At 46.8% G+C, this 21,481-nt stretch overlaps 3 protein-coding genes across 10 annotated transcripts in view; 2 read left to right on the forward strand and 1 right to left on the reverse strand.

Moving 5' to 3' along the window:
* Window positions 1-10,604, forward strand: part of focad (focadhesin) — a 21,223-nt gene extending 10,619 nt beyond the window's left edge. Inside the window, exons 16-44 of the mRNA XM_057027104.1 lie at window positions 41-175; window positions 494-544; window positions 645-728; window positions 839-965; window positions 1,150-1,338; window positions 1,484-1,605; window positions 1,697-1,789; window positions 2,449-2,537; window positions 2,742-2,783; window positions 3,257-3,365; window positions 3,860-3,976; window positions 4,279-4,517; window positions 4,619-4,708; window positions 4,839-4,983; window positions 5,176-5,295; window positions 5,683-5,805; window positions 5,912-5,989; window positions 6,255-6,326; window positions 6,400-6,502; window positions 6,588-6,668; window positions 6,746-6,874; window positions 6,956-7,071; window positions 7,865-8,125; window positions 8,285-8,374; window positions 9,022-9,199; window positions 9,375-9,472; window positions 9,686-9,937; window positions 10,033-10,108; window positions 10,441-10,604. Coding sequence (XP_056883084.1) covers window positions 41-175; window positions 494-544; window positions 645-728; window positions 839-965; window positions 1,150-1,338; window positions 1,484-1,605; window positions 1,697-1,789; window positions 2,449-2,537; window positions 2,742-2,783; window positions 3,257-3,365; window positions 3,860-3,976; window positions 4,279-4,517; window positions 4,619-4,708; window positions 4,839-4,983; window positions 5,176-5,295; window positions 5,683-5,805; window positions 5,912-5,989; window positions 6,255-6,326; window positions 6,400-6,502; window positions 6,588-6,668; window positions 6,746-6,874; window positions 6,956-7,071; window positions 7,865-8,125; window positions 8,285-8,374; window positions 9,022-9,199; window positions 9,375-9,472; window positions 9,686-9,937; window positions 10,033-10,108; window positions 10,441-10,514 — 3,483 coding nt within the window. The 3' untranslated portion in view covers window positions 10,515-10,604. The remainder of the gene's footprint in view (window positions 1-40; window positions 176-493; window positions 545-644; window positions 729-838; window positions 966-1,149; window positions 1,339-1,483; window positions 1,606-1,696; window positions 1,790-2,448; window positions 2,538-2,741; window positions 2,784-3,256; window positions 3,366-3,859; window positions 3,977-4,278; window positions 4,518-4,618; window positions 4,709-4,838; window positions 4,984-5,175; window positions 5,296-5,682; window positions 5,806-5,911; window positions 5,990-6,254; window positions 6,327-6,399; window positions 6,503-6,587; window positions 6,669-6,745; window positions 6,875-6,955; window positions 7,072-7,864; window positions 8,126-8,284; window positions 8,375-9,021; window positions 9,200-9,374; window positions 9,473-9,685; window positions 9,938-10,032; window positions 10,109-10,440) is intronic.
* Window positions 10,605-10,640: 36 nt separating this feature from the next.
* On the reverse strand, window positions 10,641-19,502 carry hacd4 (3-hydroxyacyl-CoA dehydratase 4). Of its 7 annotated transcripts, XR_008949652.1 has the most exons (9): window positions 19,433-19,502; window positions 12,293-12,419; window positions 11,903-12,009; window positions 11,691-11,818; window positions 11,513-11,622; window positions 11,251-11,399; window positions 11,208-11,218; window positions 10,965-11,066; window positions 10,641-10,761 (listed from the first exon to the last, which is right to left on the reverse strand). XR_008949652.1 is itself a non-coding variant. In XM_057027122.1 (8 exons), the coding sequence occupies exons 1-8, from the start codon at window positions 19,485-19,487 to the stop codon at window positions 10,679-10,681; spliced, it is 819 nt and encodes a 272-aa protein (XP_056883102.1). In that variant the 5' UTR covers window positions 19,488-19,502; the 3' UTR covers window positions 10,641-10,678. The 7 variants fall into 7 exon arrangements, 5 of the variants coding, with proteins under 5 accessions (XP_056883102.1, XP_056883104.1, XP_056883105.1 ...); XR_008949651.1 differs by having other exon boundaries at window positions 10,965-11,218; XM_057027122.1 differs by lacking the exon at window positions 11,208-11,218 and having other exon boundaries at window positions 11,293-11,399.
* On the forward strand, window positions 14,312-21,276 carry c3h4orf54 (chromosome 3 C4orf54 homolog). Of its 2 annotated transcripts, none has more exons than XM_057027106.1 (2): window positions 14,312-18,838; window positions 18,953-20,610. In XM_057027106.1, exon 1 carries the CDS (start codon window positions 14,472-14,474, stop codon window positions 18,816-18,818), a length of 4,347 nt encoding a protein of 1,448 aa, XP_056883086.1. In that variant the 5' UTR covers window positions 14,312-14,471; the 3' UTR covers window positions 18,819-18,838; window positions 18,953-20,610. The 2 variants fall into 2 exon arrangements, with proteins under 2 accessions (XP_056883086.1, XP_056883085.1); XM_057027105.1 differs by lacking the exon at window positions 18,953-20,610 and adding an exon at window positions 20,827-21,276 and having other exon boundaries at window positions 14,313-18,838.
* Window positions 21,277-21,481: the final 205 nt, after the last annotated feature.

A 21,481-nucleotide genomic window follows, 5' to 3' on the forward strand; every position in this document is an offset into this window, starting at 1 on the left:
TTTCATGTGCATGTAGGCTTTGATACTGTTTGTTCTGCAGGTAGTGGACATTCTGTCAACGTGGAAGAGTCTCGGGCTGCAGCTGCGCACAGACTCCCGCACACCCCTGGTCAAAGCTACCGCTGAAATTCTGGCACTGGTTCCTCAGCTGACTGTCAAGACGGAGGAATATGAGGTGGCTCCTTTGCTCAGCAGGGCTTTTATTAAATGTTTCCGCATCCCCTCTGTTTTTTGGGGGAGTCTTTCTACTAATTGCATCTTAAAATGGAAAAATTATGCACTTTTCATTTGTTTTTTTCATAAAAAATCATAAACATCTTTGCAATAACAAACTATAATCCTTAGTAATACAGTATAAATGAATACAAAGTTCATATTTCCCAGCAAACCAAGATTAAAATGGGCGCCACAAATGCCAACACTTGTCTTTGAGCAAAAGGTTTTTCATTTATGATGTAAAATTCAAATATACAACTAACTTTTTTTCTTCAAGAAATTGAAAGAGGAGGTGGTCAGCGTTCTCTGGACTGACGCTTTGAGCAAGGTACTAAATAATGTTCAGGTATTACGTGTGCTACCTGCATGTCCTGAACGGTAAATACAGAAAACATGTCAGATGTGCAGAGGATCTCTTGTGTTTACAGGATCCAGAAGTTGCTGCCTGTGGTTACAAAGCTTTAGCAGCATTTCCACAAGAGCTCCACACCATAAATCACCTTCCTGAGGCCGTAAGATCGCACCTAATCTCTACGTCCTGTATTAAAAAGCTCATATACTCGTTGTGATATCGTAATATTCTCTTTTTAATATGATTGGGTCTTGTGTATTCCTCCCGTAGGTCCGCCCATTGCCAAATCTTTCTGAACACGGGGAGGACGAACAAGAGATGGAAGAACCTGATCTGTCCATTGCAGGGCCAACTTATATGAGGCTGATGGAGCACACGCCACCACCTGTTCTACCAGGTGAGTCGTGCTGAACGCCGCGGTGGCAGCGTCGGTGTGGTGGACGGACCCTCCGTCAAACGCAGCGAGGCTTCAGGACGCGTTGGACGGTGGCGTCCTGCTGCGACTAAATCAATCAGTCTTCGTCATTTTATCTGATGACCCAATGAGTTTTCTCACGGCCGCTTCCTCATTCTTATCTCAGCCTTCGAGCTTTTCCTGACGGCGCTAGTGAAGGAGGAAATGAGCCAAATGCCCCGGGGGGTTCACTTCATGGCCATGAGGGGTGGGAGCCTTGCTTCCGCCCGGGGTAAAACAGTGGCCGGGATCCCAGCATTCATGTTGAAAACATACGAGAAAAATAAGCAGCCGGGACTGAAGTCCGGACTCACAGGTGAGCGCCCTCATCTCTTCATCACCTGTTAAATCCTTTTTGTTTCAGGCTGTTTCCTGTCTGATCCGTCCTGATAAACACTGTAACATCTACCTTTGTGTTCTGGCGCGCCACCGTGCGTTTCCTCTCACCGTCTCTGCTCCAGCTGGGCTGCTGCTTTGTTACGAGCTGCCTTTGCAGACGGACCGTGAAGGCAGACCCATCAACCGCCTCCTTGTGAATCGCAGCCACGCCTACCAGCAGATCTTGGCGAATCTAATTCACGATGCACGTCTGAGTAGATTTTTGCCCCCCTTGTTTTCTCTCCTGATTGTTGGGTTTTTAAAGTTGAAAACACCTGTTTGTTCCTCGCCCACAGGTGAACATTCAGCCGTCAGAGTGGCACCGGGCTCTCCTTCTGCCCCAGGCCTGGAGCGGTTTCATGAGCCGAGCTTTCAACGCTGCCCTACAGGTTTGTGCACCCGACACCTGGAAGGTGACGTCAGATGGATGATAGATGCTCAGATGAGTGGATGAATAAAGAAGCGTGGTATTTACGCGACACATAAAATATATATCAAAACAGGAAAGCTGCAACCACGCTGAAGCAACCACATCCCCAGTCTCATCTGCTAGCAAAAGTACGTAGACAGAACAGTTTCTAAGTGAAAGGGGGAGGAGACGGAGGAGGATGATGATGACTGTGATTGATTAGCCGTCGATAAAAGTGTTAATGAAGACAGAAATTTAAAAAACGTAATGTTTTGCATTAGAAAGCACGTTTTCGAATATGTTTTTCAACCCATAGCTTTTTTTTGTAAAAAGGAAGGACGCAGTTCATTTTACTTCATTTATTTCTGTGTAGCGACATCGTAGCAGGTTTTCTTTATTCTGCAATGCTAAAGAAATATTTCCAACACAGTTTTTGCAAGTTCCCACAATTTCAGCGAATTCCCAACATTTCATTGCATAAATTTCCATCATTTTCTCAAAATCTGTCGCAAAATCAGGGGGTTTTGTTTGCAACGATCGCCAATACGTGTGTGGAGGGATGGTCACGTGTTTGCAGGTTGGAGTTTGCTTTCCAAACAGTTTTAATTCTGATAGTGTTTTTTTCACATGTATCTTCAGGGCCGGCGTGCTGATTTGGAGTTGCGGCACAAACAAGGCAAAGACGACTCGGAGGAGCTACATTACAAACAGCACTGTGCATGGCTGTGGTGAGAACCCGTTGTTACCGGAGACCCGCACGCTCACACAGATGTGCGAAGCATCTCCAGGACTATTGATATATAAACTGCTGCAGCTCCTTCTTTGAACGTGATAAATATCCTCGTCACTTCATAACGACAGTGTTGTTGAAAGCAATCTGACGCTCTCATTTGCTCTTTTAATCTCTTTTTTTGGCCTCTACTCGTTTGAAGGGCCCGAGATCAGCTGGCTGATATCATCAAATCTGCAATAAAGTAAGTTCCCTTTTAGTGATCTAAATCAGGAAGAAAAGCAAAGAGATGAATATGAGACGAGAGATCAACATCTCAGGTTACTGGATCTGGCAAGCAACTGAGCACTATTTCTTTAGGTCCTCGCCACTTCCTGGAAGTGTACATGCTCCGCCCCCTTTTATCAAGTACCCATCAGATGTAACTTGTGTGTACTTGGGGCAGCTAGGTATCCCACAATGCCTTTCACCTTGGCCAACAGGAGCAGTAATGGCAGAAAGTGTGTACTTCAGAGTACAGATGTCCAAATATGAACTCCAGATGTTCACAAGACCATGTATTGTGATGTGAGAAAGGGCCTTGGTGTATCACATGCAGATGTAAATACCAGGAAATAAAAGCTGAAACGTTGATTTTGTATGATCTGTATCTGCATATTAGTGCATCTCTAGAAAGGGTATGACAAAGGCTCACTGATGGGCACTTTTGTTTTTCAGGGACAGTCCTGTCGTGCAAGGAAATTCCATCCTGGCTTTGAGCGGGCTAGCAGCTGCCGTCGCCAAATATGGGAGCAACTTGCCTGCTAACGGTGAAGACAGCCATGGGGTAAAGTTTAGAAGTTTGGACTATTTGCTTTTGCAATATTTTGGACAATAGGAAAAAATAGAGAAACTCCCCCCTCATGTGATTAGGATGAAGTTTATACGGTGAAAGGTCATGGGCTCCAGTGCAGTAGAAGGCATGTTGCTAGCATGGTTGCTAACAGTCACGCTAGCCTGATTTGCACTGTCAGAGCAGAAGGCAGCATGGTCACTTCCAGGACGACCTTGTACGCGATTCATGCGTCCTTCACAAAGATGAGCACCCAGCCTTGCTGAAGCGTCCCCACCTATTATATATCATATTATATCACCAATCCTACACCCAATTTCAGAGTGGGTGTGAAACGGGTCACAGCTCATTCTAGCAGATCAGCTTTGACCCAATGTGAAATTTGTTGGAGGATCAGTGACAGGTGGCATAAAGTCACACAACAGCAGTGTAAAAGCTAGACACAAACACGTATGTAAAGTATGTATCCTTTTCTCTTCTCTCTTAAGGCGGCAGCAGAGTTTGTTCCCACGGCCGACTGGCTGGCTATGGTCCTCAACACCCTGCTCAGTATCAGCAGCAGCAACTACAAAGCTACAGGACCGGTGTTCCAGTGGTTCTTACATGTACGTGACAAACCTTTGTTTTAATGACAGGGGCTGGTCTCCATATACATCTATAATGTCATGGGCACATTTGATAAGTTACTTATTAATCAGAGTCAAAGCACCGTGGAATCCTAAAGAAACAACATTATTTGATGGGCTGATTCAAGATTTTCCATAGTTTTTGTAGCTAATCACAATAGTAAAACCTGATTCATTTATTAATCAAATCAAATCAACCACATTCATTTGATAGCCATTTTCCGGCTCATCCACTGTCAGGGGTTGTAATTGTGACCTTTCTCCTCCTCCCTCCTTCCCAGCGCTCCTACTCAGGTGAGAACACCGCCAGCGTCATCGCTCGCTCCTGCGCCAGTCTTGCGCTCTCCCTTCTGGTGCCTTTTTTGGCGGCTTGGCGAAAGGACAGCTTGCTAGAGATCCTGCCGGTGCTGCAAGCTGGCCTGCCAGGCTCCCCCACAGCTGAAGACTCCCAGGCCATCCAGTTCCATTCAGGCCTGGCTCTCGGCATGGTGGTGAGCGGAGCGCATCACCAACATCTCAGGTACACTTGAATCAGGTACAAATGAAGCTCAGAGACTCAAATACATGCCGGTGCAGCTTTGCTGCTGTCGGATTTGACCTGATAGTTTCCTTGCGGTCTAGTGGTGTTTCAGCTCACCAGGATGCTGCTCTGCTCCTCGACTCTCTGGATGCTCTGGAGAAATGCTCCTTCAGAGCAGATCTAGAATACAGGTGGGTGACACACTTCAAGTGTAGAGCAGACATAGTGTTAGCCATGCTGGATTTGTGCTTCACACACCAGTTCGCTCATGAAAGGCCATTTTATAGATGACTTTTTTTCTTCTTTCCTGCTCTGGGTCAGAACCGGATGTTTGTTGGGCCTGGCTCTGGTGCTCGTTGCCCTTTGTGACATGGAACAAACGGATCTACACGTCCGCGTTACCCAAACACTGGATAAGCTTGTGTCCAACCTGCAAGATGGTGGACAAGGACGCATGATTCAAGAGGTGATGTCCACTACATACGATGGATGGAAGGAATCTCTTTCTCTTTTTGTTTGCTTGACTGTAGGTAGAAAACTATGATATTTTTAAAAGGGCAATATACTATTTTTGCCACTATAGACAGTTATTTTTGCCGTACATTGACATTGGTGAAATTAGTGTCTAAAACTGGACTTTCCTGGCATTCCTTTGTAGGTTTTGGCTTATTCTGTGGCATGTGTGACCGTCTCAGCCTTTAGCAGAGGACTTCTAGATGCTAGCAAGGCTGCGGAGGTCATGAACACTCTACGGAATCTGACTGAAGAGAGCCAGCAGGTCAGTTAAATGTTTAAAATTAAACATGGACTGGGTTCAGGCAGGAAAATGAACAGCAAACTTTAGTGAATGTAACGATTTGTATCTAAAAACATCATATATGAATTATAGAAAATGTTTCTGGCAAATGTACATTGTGTATAATTCAGCTATCTTTGGTATGCTGTGGCCTTTTATTCTTAAATAGTGTTCTCTGTACTTCAGGTGTGTCCAGAGTCCTCAGGGGGCCAACCCAGCCGGGTTTTCTGTCCTACCTGGTAGACTATGCTTTCACCTGGGATTCCACTTTCTGTGGCTAAAGCGTTTTCTGCCTGGATGGACAGAAAAGCCGGGCCCGTTGTCTCGGTCTGGACCCCCCTTAAGGTCTTTTCTACTGTTTGTGTTCAGACTACAGGCTTCTCCTTGGCTCTAGGGATGGTGGTTCATGGCCTGTCAATGTGTGGACATGGTAAAGCAGAGGACATCCATCCTCACCTGTTGGCTTCTTGGATGAAGATCTTACTGGCTGAGGTCCTTTGGCTCATTTTATTTTTTAACCAATGATGGAGGATCCTGTCTGTGGCATGAAAAATGATAGTTGGTTAACAGAGAGAGCGTCTCTCCTTCTGTCTTTCAGGGATGTCCCACAATGCACCGCCTGGCTGCCGTCAGTGGTCTCGTAGCTTTGGTTGGATCAGAGAGTTGCATCATTCATGTGAGGAGGCATCACATTGGTTTTCTGAACACAAATGACTTCATAATGCTCATATTTATTATAAAATGCATGCAGCTAGACTGAGCTCTTCTTTAATCTGAGCTGAGCCAGATTGACCTTCTGCTGCCACTGTCATGTCTCATGAAGGGTTGGGCTGGATCGTCCCTGTCCCAGTTTGTCCCGGGGTTTTATGCGATCGGGTCGATAACTTATATGGCTGAGGGCTGAACTCGTCCCAAAGCTAATCTGCGTTGCTTTGTTACAGCTGAAAAGTGAGCTGGAGATCTCCTCGCAGCAGCAGAGTCGGCTGAATGAAGTTATTCGGGCTGTCACACAGGTACGTAGAGCCACGCGTCATTGTTCTGGTGTAATATTATTGGATGGTGATGTCGCTGAGCGGTGCCGTGCAGGTCATTACTCTCTCGGGTGCCATTGGTCTGCAGTCCAACAGCGCTTGCTTGCTGGGTCATCTGTATTTGGCCCATATGTCCAACAGTTACAGTCACAGTTCAGGTGAGTTTGGACACTCACACTGAACTATGACCTCGTTGCAAAGCTCCCTGTGACCTTTGTGACCCTTGTGTCGTCATTCTCTCAGTTCCTCAGGACTTCAGTTATCTGCCTGAAAAAAGTGTCATCAGATCAGTCGCGACCTTCCTCACAGAGGCCGGGAAAAAAGGTTTCTGTCCGAGCGTTACAGCTGTCTCCCACGTTCCCACGCCACCCTTTCACTTCCTGTCTTTCCTTTGAATGCAGGTCCAGACTTTGTCCACCCGGTCCTGGTTAAAACCGCTGTGACCTCTCTTGCGTCGGTCGGGGCTGGTTTCCAGTTCCCGCCCGTCAACTGGAGCGTTTCTCTCTCTCCTCTGATGAGACTGGGTTTTGGTGAGCTTGACCACGGTTGTCCTCCTCTTTAAGGGCTTTGGACCCACTGAGAGACGCTCAGAATGTTGTTTCTGCTGGCAGGAGAGGATGTTCAGCATCAGTGTTTGGTGCTGGCAGCATCTCAAGCTCACTCCTCTCAGAGTGCTGCTCTCTTCCTGGGCTCCTGGGTGTCACCACCACTCGTTCACAGCCTAAGTGTGAGTACCTCGTTCAAACATTGGACCATGGAAAGGAAATGTTTTTTTTTTTCAGCATTGTTGAGTTCTCATAATTTTGTTTGGTTTGTTGGCTCAACAAAAGTCGACATTAGATCATATTTTTCCAGATTTAATCCCCAATGCGCAATAAATTGGTCACAAATCATAAATATTGAGATAATGAGGTTATAGTTGACAGTGACTGATGTCTACCAAAGATCTAAGTACCTTCCAAAAGTACCCATTTTTTAATGATTAGTGAATCCTCCCAACTTAGAATTCGGTACCAAATGAGATGAAGGACTACAATCAGACTTCAAAAAGAGGGATAGTACTTGAAATGGAGTTGCAACCTGTGTAGATGAGCAACAATAACTCTGCTCGTGGCCTTAATGGGGGTCAGGGAGAATGGAAGACCCGTCTTTAGGAGCTTTCCTTCCGCAGCACAGATATTTTCTCTATCTGTTTTCTTACAGCGGTGACTCACAGAGCGTGGGTTCATCTGATAATGTCAGAACTCCACTTTACATTTTAATGCTCAGTGGTTCCTCTGAAACCTGAAACTTTTTAACTGAAAACTTTGCGTCGAAAAGTAGTTTTTATTGCTGCTGTAGAAACCCTTTTTTTTTTTAAAACCCTTTTTTGCTCCACTAACCAATTGATGCACTGTTTATCATCGACCATCTGCACATCAACCTTTCAATTAGGTTCAAAATAATGATAATAATGTCAGTTCAAGGTTTTACTTGAATAATTCCCTCACCTGTCTTCCAACCATCCGTTTCGTCCTCAGCACCCCACTCGAGCGCACCTGTATGAGAGTTTAGGCTTGTGGATGAAACATGTTGCTGAAGACAAACTCCAGGTTTATGTGGACAAGCTGGGCCTGCAGCATTTCCAGGACAAGCAGAATCCGCACAGTCTGTCCATGTGCCAGTCGCTGCTGCGGGGCCTTGCTCAGGCCATGGCGCTCCCAAATCCCCCCAAACACTGCTGGACAGTTCTCAGTTCCACCACTGAGAAGATCTACTCCATCCTCCCCAATCAAATCCAGGTGGACCAACTACCAAATAATTCCAAACTATTAGTGTGTTCAATGCTTTTTTAGTCACGTCTGTGAGAGCTGAGCTAAAGTAAAGAGTTTTACAGGGGAACCTTCCACAGATTGAATTGTGTGGTATTCATTTGTATCTCTCGTACCTCTTTCTTTCAGGATAATGAAGTCGGCTTGTATGTGGGACTGGCCAAATGTCTTTCGGAGTTGTGCGACACAGAGATTGACCGAATCACTCGGGTCACAGAGGTAGAGAATCTTGAAGGCGTCAGGTCTAAAATATCATATAATCGAAGAATGGATCCTAAAACTGACTGTATGTGTGTGTATGTGCGTGTCTTCTGGTACTTGCTATATATTGTGTACCTAAATACACATTCCACAAGCAAAGCAAGGACATTTTCAGGAAGTGAGGACATTTTGAGGCTGGTCCTCGTAGCTACAAGGGACTGTTTGAGGGTTAAGATGTGGTTTTACGTCAGAGTTGGGTTTAGGTCAGGGGGTTAGACAGGGTCAGAGTAGGGAGCTGGAGAATGTATTATATATGAAAGTCCTCACAAAGATAGAAGTACAAGGATGTGTGGGCCCCAATTCTTTCTCAGTCTGATTTACAAATTTATAAACCCAACATAGCGCAACCTACACTGACATCGCTTCGGATTCCTGTCTTACTTTGGTATTCGATACAAAGATATAGGTCCATCTTTACCTGCTCTGCAGCCTTAATCCACAAGATAAGCTCATTAAGAATCAATTTTGATCCTTTAAAAATAGTAAAAGCCCCTGAAACCAAACAAATTGAGAATTGGTAGCAGAGTTGTTTTTTAAACGAGGACATAGGATCAAACCACCACCTTTGCAAACAAAAGACATAACGAAATCCCCGTGCTGTCCAGGATCGGATGGAGAAAGCCGCCTTCATCTTAGCATATTTGACCTCCAAAGCCAGACTTCCTTTCCTGGGACTGAATGATGTCATCTCGGGCATTCGCTGTGGTTGGCCGGGCCACAGGGTGGGCTGGATTCTCCTGCAGGCTTTTTACCAGTGTCATCGGGGTACCAACCCCAGTACAGGTAGGGACCCTAACCCTCCACCTTATATGGTTTTATAGGAAAGCAAAATGTGTACGTTACTAATGCTCTACATGCTTTCCTTGGTTGGTTTGTTTCCGCAGGTAATGCCATTAGATGAAGTCACATACAGCTTTATTCACTTATTTACACCGTTTGCTATATGCCTGCATTAAAGGGGTTTCGCAGCAAATGGAATGGCTGTTGGAGCTGATGGGACACATTCGAAACATCGCCTATGGTGGGAAGGCAGAGCCGTCTGGAGACACCAGTGCGGTATGTCAGTGAGCCGGGCCTGCGTTGGAACTCTGACGCTGGGTTTCCTGCATTAAGCACTCAGAGATAAGGTTATCTCGAACGAGCGCCTGAACTTATTAACGCTTTCAGCTCGCCCGCGAGCAATCACTGAAAATGAGCGTGCACGTCGAAACGCGACTTCGTGAAACCTCTGAGGGAATCTGACATCAGACCCCCTCTGCTCATCTACAGGCCACAGACTTCCTGTTTCACGTCTTTGCCGCCGCTGTCGTTTCCTGGGGCGATCACGTGGTGCCCCTCCTCCTTGGCGTTAGAGCGACGTGGTTGCCGTGGCAACCCGAGTCCAAGCCCCAAATTCTAGAGCACAGCCTGTATGGCGAAGAATCTCACGTCGGCAACGCCCTTCCTCATTGCCTGTTGGGAATGCCGCTCAGTCTGGCTCAGCTCCTGAGCAAAGAGCCCTGGAGCAGCCAAAGGCACAAGGTGAGTGTGTGTGTTCAGAAACACACCTTTAACTCCAGGAAAAAGGAACACAAATGACAATGACTGTGTGTGTGTGTGTGTGATGTGTGCGGTAGTTCATAGACTGGCTCCTGAGCATCACAGAAGGCCCCGAAAAGAGTTTTTCAGTGGCTGTCACCAATGCGGCAAAAGGTACGAAAGGAGAACATCCAGAACATTTTGAAACGAGCGGAGCGTGTTGCAACGATGCACGCTGGCTCAACCAACTCAGTTAGAGGGCATAAAGTGTTGTAAACATGGTCTATACATTTGTTATTTCAGCCATTCGGCCTTACGTCACATCTAAACGTCTATTTTGTGGTACTTCAATAAGTTTTTGTCATTTAATACTGAAGATTATCATGATGCGTATATACAGTCATACTTAGTAGTCAAGCCAGCATCATATCTTCATAGTAGAAAACCAAATGAAAAGCTATGTTTGTGATGTAATGTAATCTAGGGATGTTTCCTGTTCCTTTCAGCTGCTCTCTTGGCTCTTAACTCCTTCCCCGAATTCAAGAAGAAGCTGGTGTGGACGAGAGCCTACGGGTGGTAGCCGCTCCCAGCGGGGTCTTTGATCACACGCGTTACATCAGCAGAGATACCGCTTGAATATACCCATTAAATGTTCACCACCTGCAGAGAAGGTTTGTTTTTCTGTGGGTTTTAAGATCAAAAGGACTTTTCCTGTAGCATGCACACAAATTTATTTTGCTTCAGTCATTTCCTTTTTATCTTCTTATTCCATTTGTCCAGTTGCTGTTGTCTCTCCTTGAGCAGCTGCCAGACCGTTATCGAGGCTCCTAAACACACAACATAAATGTTAGACGTCAGGAGAAAAGAAAATATGATTAATGCATTATAAAAAATAAATAACAATATATTTAAATGGAGTGGAAACATAACGAATTAAAATCTATCATTATTTTTAAATGGTGGCTCAAAAGAGTCATAAAACCCAACCTAATCATTGGTCAACGTGTTTATAACGTGAGCTGTTTCTTACCAAATGGGAAGAGAGCCAGAAAGAGGAGCAGGAGTGAGGACAGCTGGACGTCTGCCGAAACCACAGCTCGAGCATGAGGCAGCGCCTGATACACCGTCACACCTGAGCGGGCACAAAACACAACCTTTTTATTTCCACATTTGTGAGGAAGGCGCAGTTTTGGTGATCGGAGCTTTGTTGTCCCACCACAGGAATCATTTAGCAAACACAAACTCTGCAACCCTCACGCTGATAAGTTACTACCCTCGTTGCACGTTCCTTCGTTTCTCACAGCTACAATTAATCTGAGTTATCATCTTCAGTCGATTTGATAGGAGAAATACGTTACCCTCAATGATAACAGACAGGATATATAAAGGGATCCGCAATGTGTAACGGACCCACAACATGGCCATGGACGGCGTCCCCATGACGCTCAAGAGTTCATGCGGGTACCTGTCAGAGTAAACACACGTCAAAATGTTGGTTTGCTGACAAAAAGTTATCACGAATGGGACGAATCTGGTTTATTGTCGCCGGTTTGTTATGGAATATTGAGGGGATGTGACCTTAAGAGCTCCACAATGTTCCAGAGGAAGAAGAGCAAAGACACGACTGGCTTAATCTGAAACTCCTCCAGGACGATGACCATGACCAGCACAGAGCTCCTCTCCACTACCTGAAAGAGGGGGCAGTTTAAAGGCGCCGCGCTGCCTCTCGCGTGGAGGCTCCAGCTGTGCTACACACCTGGATGAAGCGGGGAAGCAGTCGGGCTTTCTCGATCCCGTCTGCGATGTGGTACAGCTCCAGGATGGAAAACAGCTGGCACAGGCTGGTAGCAAAGCCGATGGAATAAAACATGTCCGCCAAGGCATCTCAGAGGGAAGAAGTCATCGCACAAACACATTTTAATGAAATGTTGCTACTCCAGCCCTCCGATGTAACCGTTCCGATCTTACCTCGGCCAAATCTGAGGATCCTGATGATGATATTAGTCAGAATCCAGCTGTGCACACAGAACTGGAGCAGGTTATAGGAGACGATATAAACCGTCCTGAAGCTAACCCTGCAAGGGAAAGGAAGGGGTTTGTCAAAATGTTTTCGATTTGTGGTTATATCATGTTCTGATGCACAACAGAGCCTTTCAGTATTTCAACATAGAGCTTTTTACAGGAATAAGAGATTTGGCTAGTTGTTTAAGGTTTCCTTTCAGACTAAATGCTAAAAACGCTTGGTCTATGTACTAATCCTTCACATGATTTGTTCATTTTCTCAGGAAGATGCAGTAAATTATACATCTGCTGATCAAGCTCCAACACGCCATACAGACACATTTTTTTCTCACTTACATTCTTCCGCCGAAACCTGGTCCGCCTGCTGGTTTTTGTTCTTTCCCAGGAAAACGGAGCCCTCTCCTCTCACGCCTGCAACTGAGCGCTAATGTTCGGGTTTGACAGCACTTCCTCGGGCTGGTGTCTACAGCGAGAACAGGAAGCGCATTTCCATATGAGCATTGATGTCAGTCTGAGGCGGCCCTTGCTCAAACTCACATCAAATGACCTTTCTCAGAAGCACCCACCCGGGGAGGAGAGGGACCGAACACAGCGGCACCGTGCGCGAATCCTCAGGAGGTTGACACATTTGTCCACACGTGTTAAAATGGTTGTTTTAACTGAACCATATCAGAAAACAGGTTATGAGATCACACTATAAGAAATAAGGGGATGAGGATCCATTAGGATTAAGTCTGCAGATGTGTATAAAGGTTAAGTTCAAACAACTAAACAGTGAGATCAAGAAAGTGACAGTAAAGGGGTTAACATGAGTTGTTCAGCCAACCTCCTGGCTAAGAGGCTGTGCTGCAGACTCAAACAGGAGACGACAACATTGTTGCAGCGCTCGGTCTGCATTTTTGTTGGTTTATGTTTTAGATTGTCCCCGTACGACGCATAGTTCAATAAATAAGACCTCTAAATGTTAAGTATGGCCCTTTCAAAGAGACCTGCGGTGACCGAGCTGGTCGTGATTGTGACTTTTCCACCATTGCGGAGAAGCGCGCCGGTATTTTTTTTAGCGGGCTCCCCTTGTTAACTGTTTGTGTCTCCTCCACAATCTTTTTTAGCAAACGACGCAACACGATTAGTGTGGGCTCCAGAAGTAACAGTATCTACCTCCTCCAGACATGAAGTTATGGGGCCGCCTCTAAAATAGCATGCTAAATATACCCCGTTTTGTTCAGCTTAGTTTACAGCAATTAAGTCAACAGCAACCGAGTTGCTCTGGATTTGCATCATTTCCAGCAGACGTTGGGATTTCATCAGCACTGCAGGTCAATTATAACCCAGTTGCTGGAGTGACTGGAGAGGAACGACCTCCATGTTGTGTCTGATGCGGGATTGCGTATTTTGGACATATGCAGGAATCTGCCCCCAAACTGACGTTTGGATGGGAGAAGATGTTGGATATACTGGTCCCTATTGATGGTGTCTATAGATGTTTAAGCTGCCCACATCTTCGGTTTTAATGCATCCACATCTGTCTGTAGAGATGCAGGCTGGTCCCTCTATTACTTTCCAGAGAGGATTTCAAATTTTGTCTCCACTGACCCCAAAAGAGTTTTCATTTCTGCTTCGGGCCCTTTGGAAAGAGTTCCGGCCTGGAGGTCATGGCCGAGGTTCTGGACCGTGTCCACATAAGGCTTCTGGACGTGTCCCTGAGCCCCTGCAGATTTTCCAGTATCAGCAGCGTCCGAATAATCACGGGCAACTTAGAACTTCAGACTTGTCCTTTGCATTTGGAAATTTCTCTCAATCTTTAATGCTGTGAAACATCTTTTTCTGAAATTCTTGCACAGTTCAGTTGCAGTTTGTTCGAAGAAGCTCTGTCCATCTTTACAGCCTCCATCCCTCTGAAATCTTCCTTTTACACCCAGTCGGTTACTGGTCTGGCGCCAGGTGGCCCAGTGAGTTGTCAAATGCTCCTTCAGCTGTTTTCAACTTGTGCCAGTTACTTTTACAGCCTCTAGTTATTTTTTGATGGAACGAAATGTGGCTCTATGAGATGTGTAAAGTAGCGATGTGTTTCTATTTATTTAGTCTTTTTGGGCGTTTTGGAATTGGACTTATAGTTATTTAAAAAAGACAGATTCCTTTATAAAAGTGTTGAACAAAAATATTAAAGTCGTTGCCAAACGTTAATGATCTGTAATTATTTCTGAAAAATCCGTATAACTTAAGGATGGTTCTTTACTTTGAAGTCCTCCCAGCTACCCCCATTGGTCCCTGAAGCCCAGATTATGAACCATGTGCCCTAGACAGCATTTAGTAACGTCTCTGGTGCGTTTAAGATACTTTTAGGCTTCATGTCGCGGTGAGCAGGAATGTTTGGAGCGCTCTGTGTCGGGCTGGTCGCGCACGGAGCTTTGCGCGCGGCGACAGCTCTGCCCCAAAGACCGAGGGAAGGAATCTGGTTGCTGTGGCCACGCACCTTCTCCCCCTCCATTCTTCTTCCAACCTGTCCACCCAGGCTATGAAGACAGACAAAAGCGGCGTGGACACACCGGCGACTCCCGGGGGGCCACAAAGACCCACTGAGAAAGCCGGCGTGCAGAGGCGCACCCCAGAGAAGCAAGTTGAAAGCAATTACGTTAGTTTGGAACCGGTGGACGGGGATTTGCGTGCGGTGGCTCTCAACAAACGGGGGTCTTTTGGTGAAACAGATGATGAGTCTGTTTGGGGCAGCGTTCCTGAAACTCAGCCCACGGGGAAAGCAACAAAGAGCATTGACGTCGGGGATGGAAACAACAACAAGGTGCCTGGACAGTGCGTGCATGTTGCCAAAGGGGATCTTTCCGGTCCATTAGAGCGCCATTCTGTAGAAAATAAGTCGCTCCAAGCGGGGAGCCCACATCAGCGCGTGTTGGAAGGAGAGGATGAAAAACAGAAAAAGGCTCAAACACAGGAGAAGTTCCGTTCTGATGATTATTACTGGAGCGGGAAAAGCGTGTCGGACGACTCCGGGGAGGAGGAGGACGACGGCGATGTTACTTTGTTACTCTCTGCCAACCCCATCCCGTGCGTAACGGATGACGAGGCTCATTACATCACAACGCACGAGATCCTCCTCGCCGAGCTTTCTGACAATGAGGGCGACTTCGACCGCGGCTCCTCCGCTACCTGGGACGTGGAGGATGGCAGCCAGGTGTGCTCCTTTGTCGATTACGCTTCGTTCGACAGCGAGGGCGCGGCGAGGGGGGCTCGGGTCGAACGCCCCGCAGTCAGCACTCTACAGGAAAACGATCCGTCTGGCTCGGCCAAGTCCGACGCCGCAGAGGAGAGCCTGTCAAAGGCGCAGCAGCTCTTCGGCGGCACCAGCGTTGGGCAGATCCAGCTGTCAATCAGGGCGACTTCTCGGGCTATAAATGGCCCTGGCAAGTTCCTCGAAGAGGGAAATATTCTGTATCGTGCCACGCGTTCCGGAGACGTGAGTCGTTATGTGTTTAGGGGAGTGGAAGGGAGAGGGGAACCGTTGCGCGACGGGGCTCAGTGCTTCGCGGTCGCACCCGGGCGCGTCCACTTTGGCCGTAAATTGAGGGCAAAAGATGTGATCGAGCACTCCAGCGGCACGTCCAGCGCTGTCAGCGAACCCGATGATGCGGACAAGGAGGTGCGCACCCTGACTGCCAAAACCTTCAAGAGCCTCGCTCATCCATACTTTGACGCCGTTAACTTCGGCGCGTCGAGTGAGTCGTCTGCGTCAGAGCGCGGCGTCGGGATAAACAGGTGGTCCACGTTCGTGGACATGAGATATGGCGACATGTCACAGAAACTCGACAAAACATTTGCTGCCCACCAGAACTCTACGACCTCGTTCGAAATGGCCAGAAATGTAGGCAACGGAGGTCATGAAGGCACAATTAAGGTGCCCGGCAATGAGATCTTCGCTCTGAACGCCAGTGGTCATAACACAACGTCTTCTAATAAAGTCCAGCTGATGGGGAAGTTCCGCCAGGGCCAAAGCGGAGTCATCACCCTCACAGAGACTCTGAATTTCCGCTGCAACGTCAAATCTGAGGGGGAAAGACGCGGGGACGGGACGGGGTCGCGTTCTGTGGAGGACGTGACCGACACTTTGCCACGCAATCTAAGGAGAGTGACCCAGCCGCCAACTAAGCCGAAAGAAGACGCGAGCAAAAAAGCCATATTCGCCTCCAGCCTCATCAAAAATGTCATCTCTAAGAAAATGCAGTTCGAGCAGGAGCGCAAGATGGAAAGAGGCGAAATAAGCGAGCAGCACCAGGTCACTTCGCCCTACACGGTGCCCCAGGAGGGCGAAGGCCACAGGGTCCGCAGACAGAGCTCCAAGGTCTCCGAGAGCAGCTCAGACTGCACCGTGACCAACGCGGACGACTTGGGCGACATTGCGGACGGCGGTCCGGTGGAAACAGGAGGCGACTCTCGCAGTCTGGAAACGACCCCTTTCGTACCAGAACCTCAGTTAGAGTCGGCTTACGAAGCTGGAATTGATGCTAAAAAAGGCACATTGGATGCGTCCAAACGGACGCTGCTCCGCAGCCAAAATAGCGCGTTCAGGCGTTGGAAGGACGATGAGGTAGAGTTTCAAAAGGATCATAAAAGCGATCAAACTCCGGTGCACATGCTGCGTTCGGCCAGTGTCGAAGACGAAGAGGGGGTTCGGTACGCATCGTACGGCGGTAAACTGACTAAAATGTCGCATTTGTTTGTGCCAAGTATCCAACTGTCGCCGAGCGAGAGAGGAGAACAGCTGCTGCGCGCAGGGAACGATTCTGTCGGCGGCGACGGAGGAAAGACGAAACGGCGCTCCGACAGCGGTTTACAGGTCGCGGACTCCCGGAACAACATGAAATCAAAATCCCCGGAGATTAAAATTAACCTCAGGAGCGTCAAAAGCAATAAAATGGAGCCCGTTGCTGTCTCGAAGTTGCAAACCTCCAATTTAGGATATGATAATGCAGCGAGCCTGATCAGAAATAAAGACTTCCGATGTCAGACGCTGGCTGCAGCTTTGAGGGGTGAGTCTGCGGATAAGGTGCCCCATTTTACAGTGCGGGACATTAGAGACAACAAAGCCAAGCTGCAAACGCCCATACACCAAGTCAGAGACGTGCGGAAGTTGGTGAAAAGTTCCTATCACTTTGTGTCTTTGGATAATGAGAACAGGCCTGCCGACAGACCTTTGGACCAAAAAAGACAGTCTGTCGTCAAAACCCCTAATTCTGTGTCCCCTATAGTGATCAAATGTCAGTCTGTCAACACGAACCTTGGTGGGAAACAATCGGAAAGCCTTGACAATCACCGTGACCTGGGCGACACAGACGGAAGAAAAAGTGCCCCCCTGCATCGGACAGCGGGGGAAGTCCCCGTGGGTGACCCCTTCAGTACCCCGGAGGGGGACGGTGACCCTGTAAGTCAGAGTAGACTAGTTCCAAAGTGGCAGGAGAAAATAGCTGACCCAGCAGATAAGAAATCTGAATCCAAGATGGCCAGTCAAATGGCTCTGGAAAAGCTCCAGGCTGCCGTCAGGACAATGGAGCAGCTTTACGTGTTTGAGAAAAATGAATGGAAGCGAAAGACGGAGTCACGACCCCTGACCGACAGCCACGTGCTTTCAATGATAGCTCGCGAGGAGCGCGCAGGACCCGAAGACCTGCCAGTGACGGCCGCCGCATCCCCCGGCGTGGCCCTCCACAGAGGAGAGGACAAGCACCTGAAGACCTCTGGCGCTTGTGAGGAACGTGTGCCGGCCAACAGAACGCAAGCCTCCATTAGTGCCCCTGGGGGCAAAAACATATTCAGCCTCAGCTCCAGCATCAAGACCTCCACCAACACACCGCAGCAAAAAGCCTTCGCACAATTCGGCGCCAAAAGCTTTGCTCCAATGGCCACAAAGCCGCCTCTGAAAAACAGCCAGCTGCTGCTGAATACGCGCGAAGGAGCCCTGTCGAAGGATTCAGAGAAGCCCACCCAGGAGTCCTCAGGCGCCTCAGCTGATAATGAGAACTACCTCACCATTCCAGTAAAGTCTCATGCCAGCAGTGACAGACAGGTCTCATCTACAGATGGAGCGTCAGTGTTCACATTCGCCTCTCAGGGCCAACCGACCACACCCAGAGCCTTGCCATTCAGCCCCAAGGGTCAAGAGGACACCTGTCAGGTCTCTGGTTCTTCCAGCACTGGAATGGAGACACACTCTCCTGAAATCCCTCTGGCCGCCGTCTACCACTCCTTTCCACAGACCATGACGGCAAGCCAGCCCCAGCTGTTCTGTTTCTCCCCAGCTATCGCACCCACCCCTACCCTTGAGCCTTTTCAGGCCATGCAGCGGAAGGTACTTCTGGATCCCACCACAGGAAACTACTATCTGGTGGACAGTCCTTTGCAGCCACCCATGAAGCGTCTCTATGACCCCGAAACGGGTCAATATGTGGAAGTCCCCTTTCCGCAACCTTCGACAACCCCGGTCCCGATGTCAGTTTCGCCGTTGGCTCTCAGTCCAGGAGCATATGCACAGACATACATGGTCTATCCGGGCTTCATGCCGACCCCCTCTGTGATCTCAGCACAGACGCTGGTGCAGTCACAGATGCCCTTGCACTCCGAGGGGGAGGCCGCCAAAAAGTCCTCATCGCAAAAGACGGACAGCGTGTACATGGACAGTCCTTTCTACATCACTACTGGAATGTCCAGTCAGCCCGGCTCCGGAGCGCAGCAGCAAGCAACCCCCAACATCCCGTTACAGCCAATCATCAGCATCACCTCCCAGCAGGGCCCTCGGATCATCGCCCCCCCATCATTCGATGGGACGACCATGAGCTTTGTGGTGGAGCACAGATGAACAGCTGCTTCCTCAGACAGGTAAGAAACGGTTTGTAAGCAGCGTCTACCCCGACTAGGGTGATTCGTTTTATTTCATATTCACAGTTTTGATTATCTTTGAAATTATTGATTTGTGTACTATTTTCTTGACAGATTTATGCATCTTTTCTATGTCATAAATGGCAGAAAAGAGAGGCCAGTTAGGTAAAAACCACAACAAAACCGACGAGTCGGTTGGGGATTTTCTTTTTTCTTAACGGGTGTTTGCAGTTTCTGCACAGAACTTTTAAGTCCACTAAAAACATCACAACCCAGTATAGACATGATTTAACTGTCATTCTCAATCTCTCTTTCAGCCTAAATTATGATAGGCCGGTTGTCAGTTCATATTTCAAAGTAATCGATTCTTTAAATGTTTGCTCCTTACTGTCGAAAGTCCTTAGGTTTCATGTAATAAACAGCCAAACCATATATAGCAGATGGGGTGAGATAATTGGCAGAGGTTACGGAGATCAGTGACATTAAAGTTCGTAAACATGTAGTCATAAACACCACAAGCCGTAAATGTAAGTGGTTAAAATCAGTCCTGTGAAGCCCAGATCCATTTCTATAGCATTTGAAATTCTGTATCACCTTTCCAGTTTCCATTGTGATAATGTCTGTGTAGATTCTCAGTCATCCAGGCCATTGTATCCAAGGTAGTTTTCTCTGTCAACTGGACTGGCTTTCTTCTCTTGAAGACGTTTCGCCTTCTATCCAGAAGGCTTCTTCAGTTCTGAAATCGATGGGGAGAGAGCTTGAAAATATAGCCCCTGTGGACCATTAACATGCTAATGATCTGGGTGGTCACCTGAGAGTCATTAGCAGGGTCGTTGGTCGGGTCGTTCACCTAGTTTCTGTTGAGGTGTCTCCCCTTTGTCTGCTGGGTCACATGGTGGTGAGTCACTGGGTCTCCTGGAATGGTGTGAATGTTTGTTTTGCTGTTGGAAGGAGTGGAGGACTGCAAGACTGCAGTCCCCCAACGTCTTCAAGAGAAGAAACCCAGTCCAGTTGACAGAGAAAACTACCTTGGATACATTGTGATAATCATCATTATAAAACCCTAATTAAAGCACATTGTATCCATCTGAAATGGTAAAACCTGATCGTGAGCAAGGAAATTGTAAATGCATGCATGTTATCTTTGCGTACATTAGAGTTAATGCGTTTGCAGGAATAAAAGGTCAGGTGTTTGTGTTTGTGTGCACCAACACGCTTCAGCTGCTGCCAAGCATCAAGCAGCTGCCTGGGAGGTCAGAGTTTCAGTAGGGTCAGCTGGCTTTTAATAGGACCGCGCATGTAAAGGCAGAGGAAGAAACGAAGCTCACTTGGCTCCGGATCGCTAATCACATAAACACAGCGAGTGTTGCACAGCTCCAATTAAGAACGAGCCTCATGTACTGGAAGTTACCATGAAGTGAACCAATCATAGTCTAGCATAGGCTCTAATAGGATTATTTTTAGCAGCAGCAGTAGTAGTAGTATGCAACTGTGTAATCCTTAAAATACCTAAGAATAATTGTATTTGCTTTCAACTAACTATAATAAATTCTACACATGGATTTACAGTTTTCAAGAGGGAATTTTGAACAACTTAGAAAGAATTTTCCAGCTACATTCTATATGCATGATATAAAGCCTTAGTTGTTTTTAACTGTATTGTAAATATGGCAGCATATTTCCAGTTTTTGGAAGGTTTTCTCTAGATTTATAATCCTGTTGGCTATGTTTATGGCAATAAAATCACGACATTTTGAATTGTCAGCATTATATGAAGCGGCTCTCTTGTGTTGTATTTTTACAAATCTGTATCTAAAAAGCACAAAACTGAACTGTTTAATTTCTACTCATTCCATATAGTTTCTCTGCTCTACTTAAAGGGTTCCTCGGTTAGAGTACTTTGTCGTTGCAACAGCACTGGTTTTTTTTGTCTTTTGTGCTGAAATGAAAACAAATTCACTTGTGTGGGTCAATAATTTTTCCCACAGATGTCCTGGACAGCCTGATGTGATGTGCTTCTGGAACTTTGATGGTCTACAGCTTCACAAAAGAACAATCAAACAACAAGTGCAGTTGAAACAGACTGTCCGACTGTTGCAAGATTCTGAATGTTTCATGGCTAAACCAAGTGGAGGGCAAAGAAAGTAGATGACTATGATAATATTTGATTATCGTAATGAAAAGTCTTCAGTATGGAATGGAAGAGATGAATGGATGATTTGTACAGGTGGGGGATAATTGAATTTTAAATGTAAAATTAAAATCCCTGTGAAAACAAGTTAGGTAAGAGGTAACTTAGTTTTTTTTTTAATTTGATGTGTTTCGCAAATAAAGGAAAATGTACAAATGATGACATAAACATCTCACAAAAGATCATCAGCTGTTGATGTTAAATGTGTTTGTACATTTTGTGTAAATGAAATAAAAATTTAACATGATTTGCCTCTATTTTTCAGTTGATGTTTGGTTGTCCATTTTTACCACATTAAATAAAGTATCATTTAACATTGCGGTTCTATGGCTTGTGATTGATCGTGAATTTAGGAAGCCGACAATATCGCTGCTGTTAATGCAATGTTTACCATTTATTTTGAATATCTTTATAGCAGAGTGGACATTTTATTATGTATGCTTGAGTCAGTA

Source organism: Takifugu flavidus, chromosome 3 (genome assembly GCF_003711565.1).
Source record: "Takifugu flavidus isolate HTHZ2018 chromosome 3, ASM371156v2, whole genome shotgun sequence".
NCBI lineage: Eukaryota > Metazoa > Chordata > Actinopteri > Tetraodontiformes > Tetraodontidae > Takifugu > Takifugu flavidus.

What these genes read in the sequence shown, in the direction of transcription:
- c3h4orf54 (XM_057027106.1), top strand. Translation starts at nt 14,472, where the DNA reads ATGAAGACAGACAAAAGCGGCGTGGACACACCGGCGACTCCCGGGGGG.
- hacd4 (XM_057027122.1), bottom strand. Translation starts at nt 19,487, where the DNA reads ATGGCCTGGATGACTGAGAATCTACACAGACATTATCACAATGGAAAC. An exon ending in TGCTTCCCCGCTTCATCCAG is followed by an intron (nt 11,623 to 11,690) that starts GTGTGTAGCACA and finishes CCCCTCTTTCAG; the next exon opens with GTAGTGGAGAGGAGCTCTGT. An exon ending in TCTGGCTCTCTTCCCATTTG is followed by an intron (nt 10,762 to 10,964) that starts GTAAGAAACAGC and finishes TTGTGTGTTTAG; the next exon opens with GAGCCTCGATAACGGTCTGG.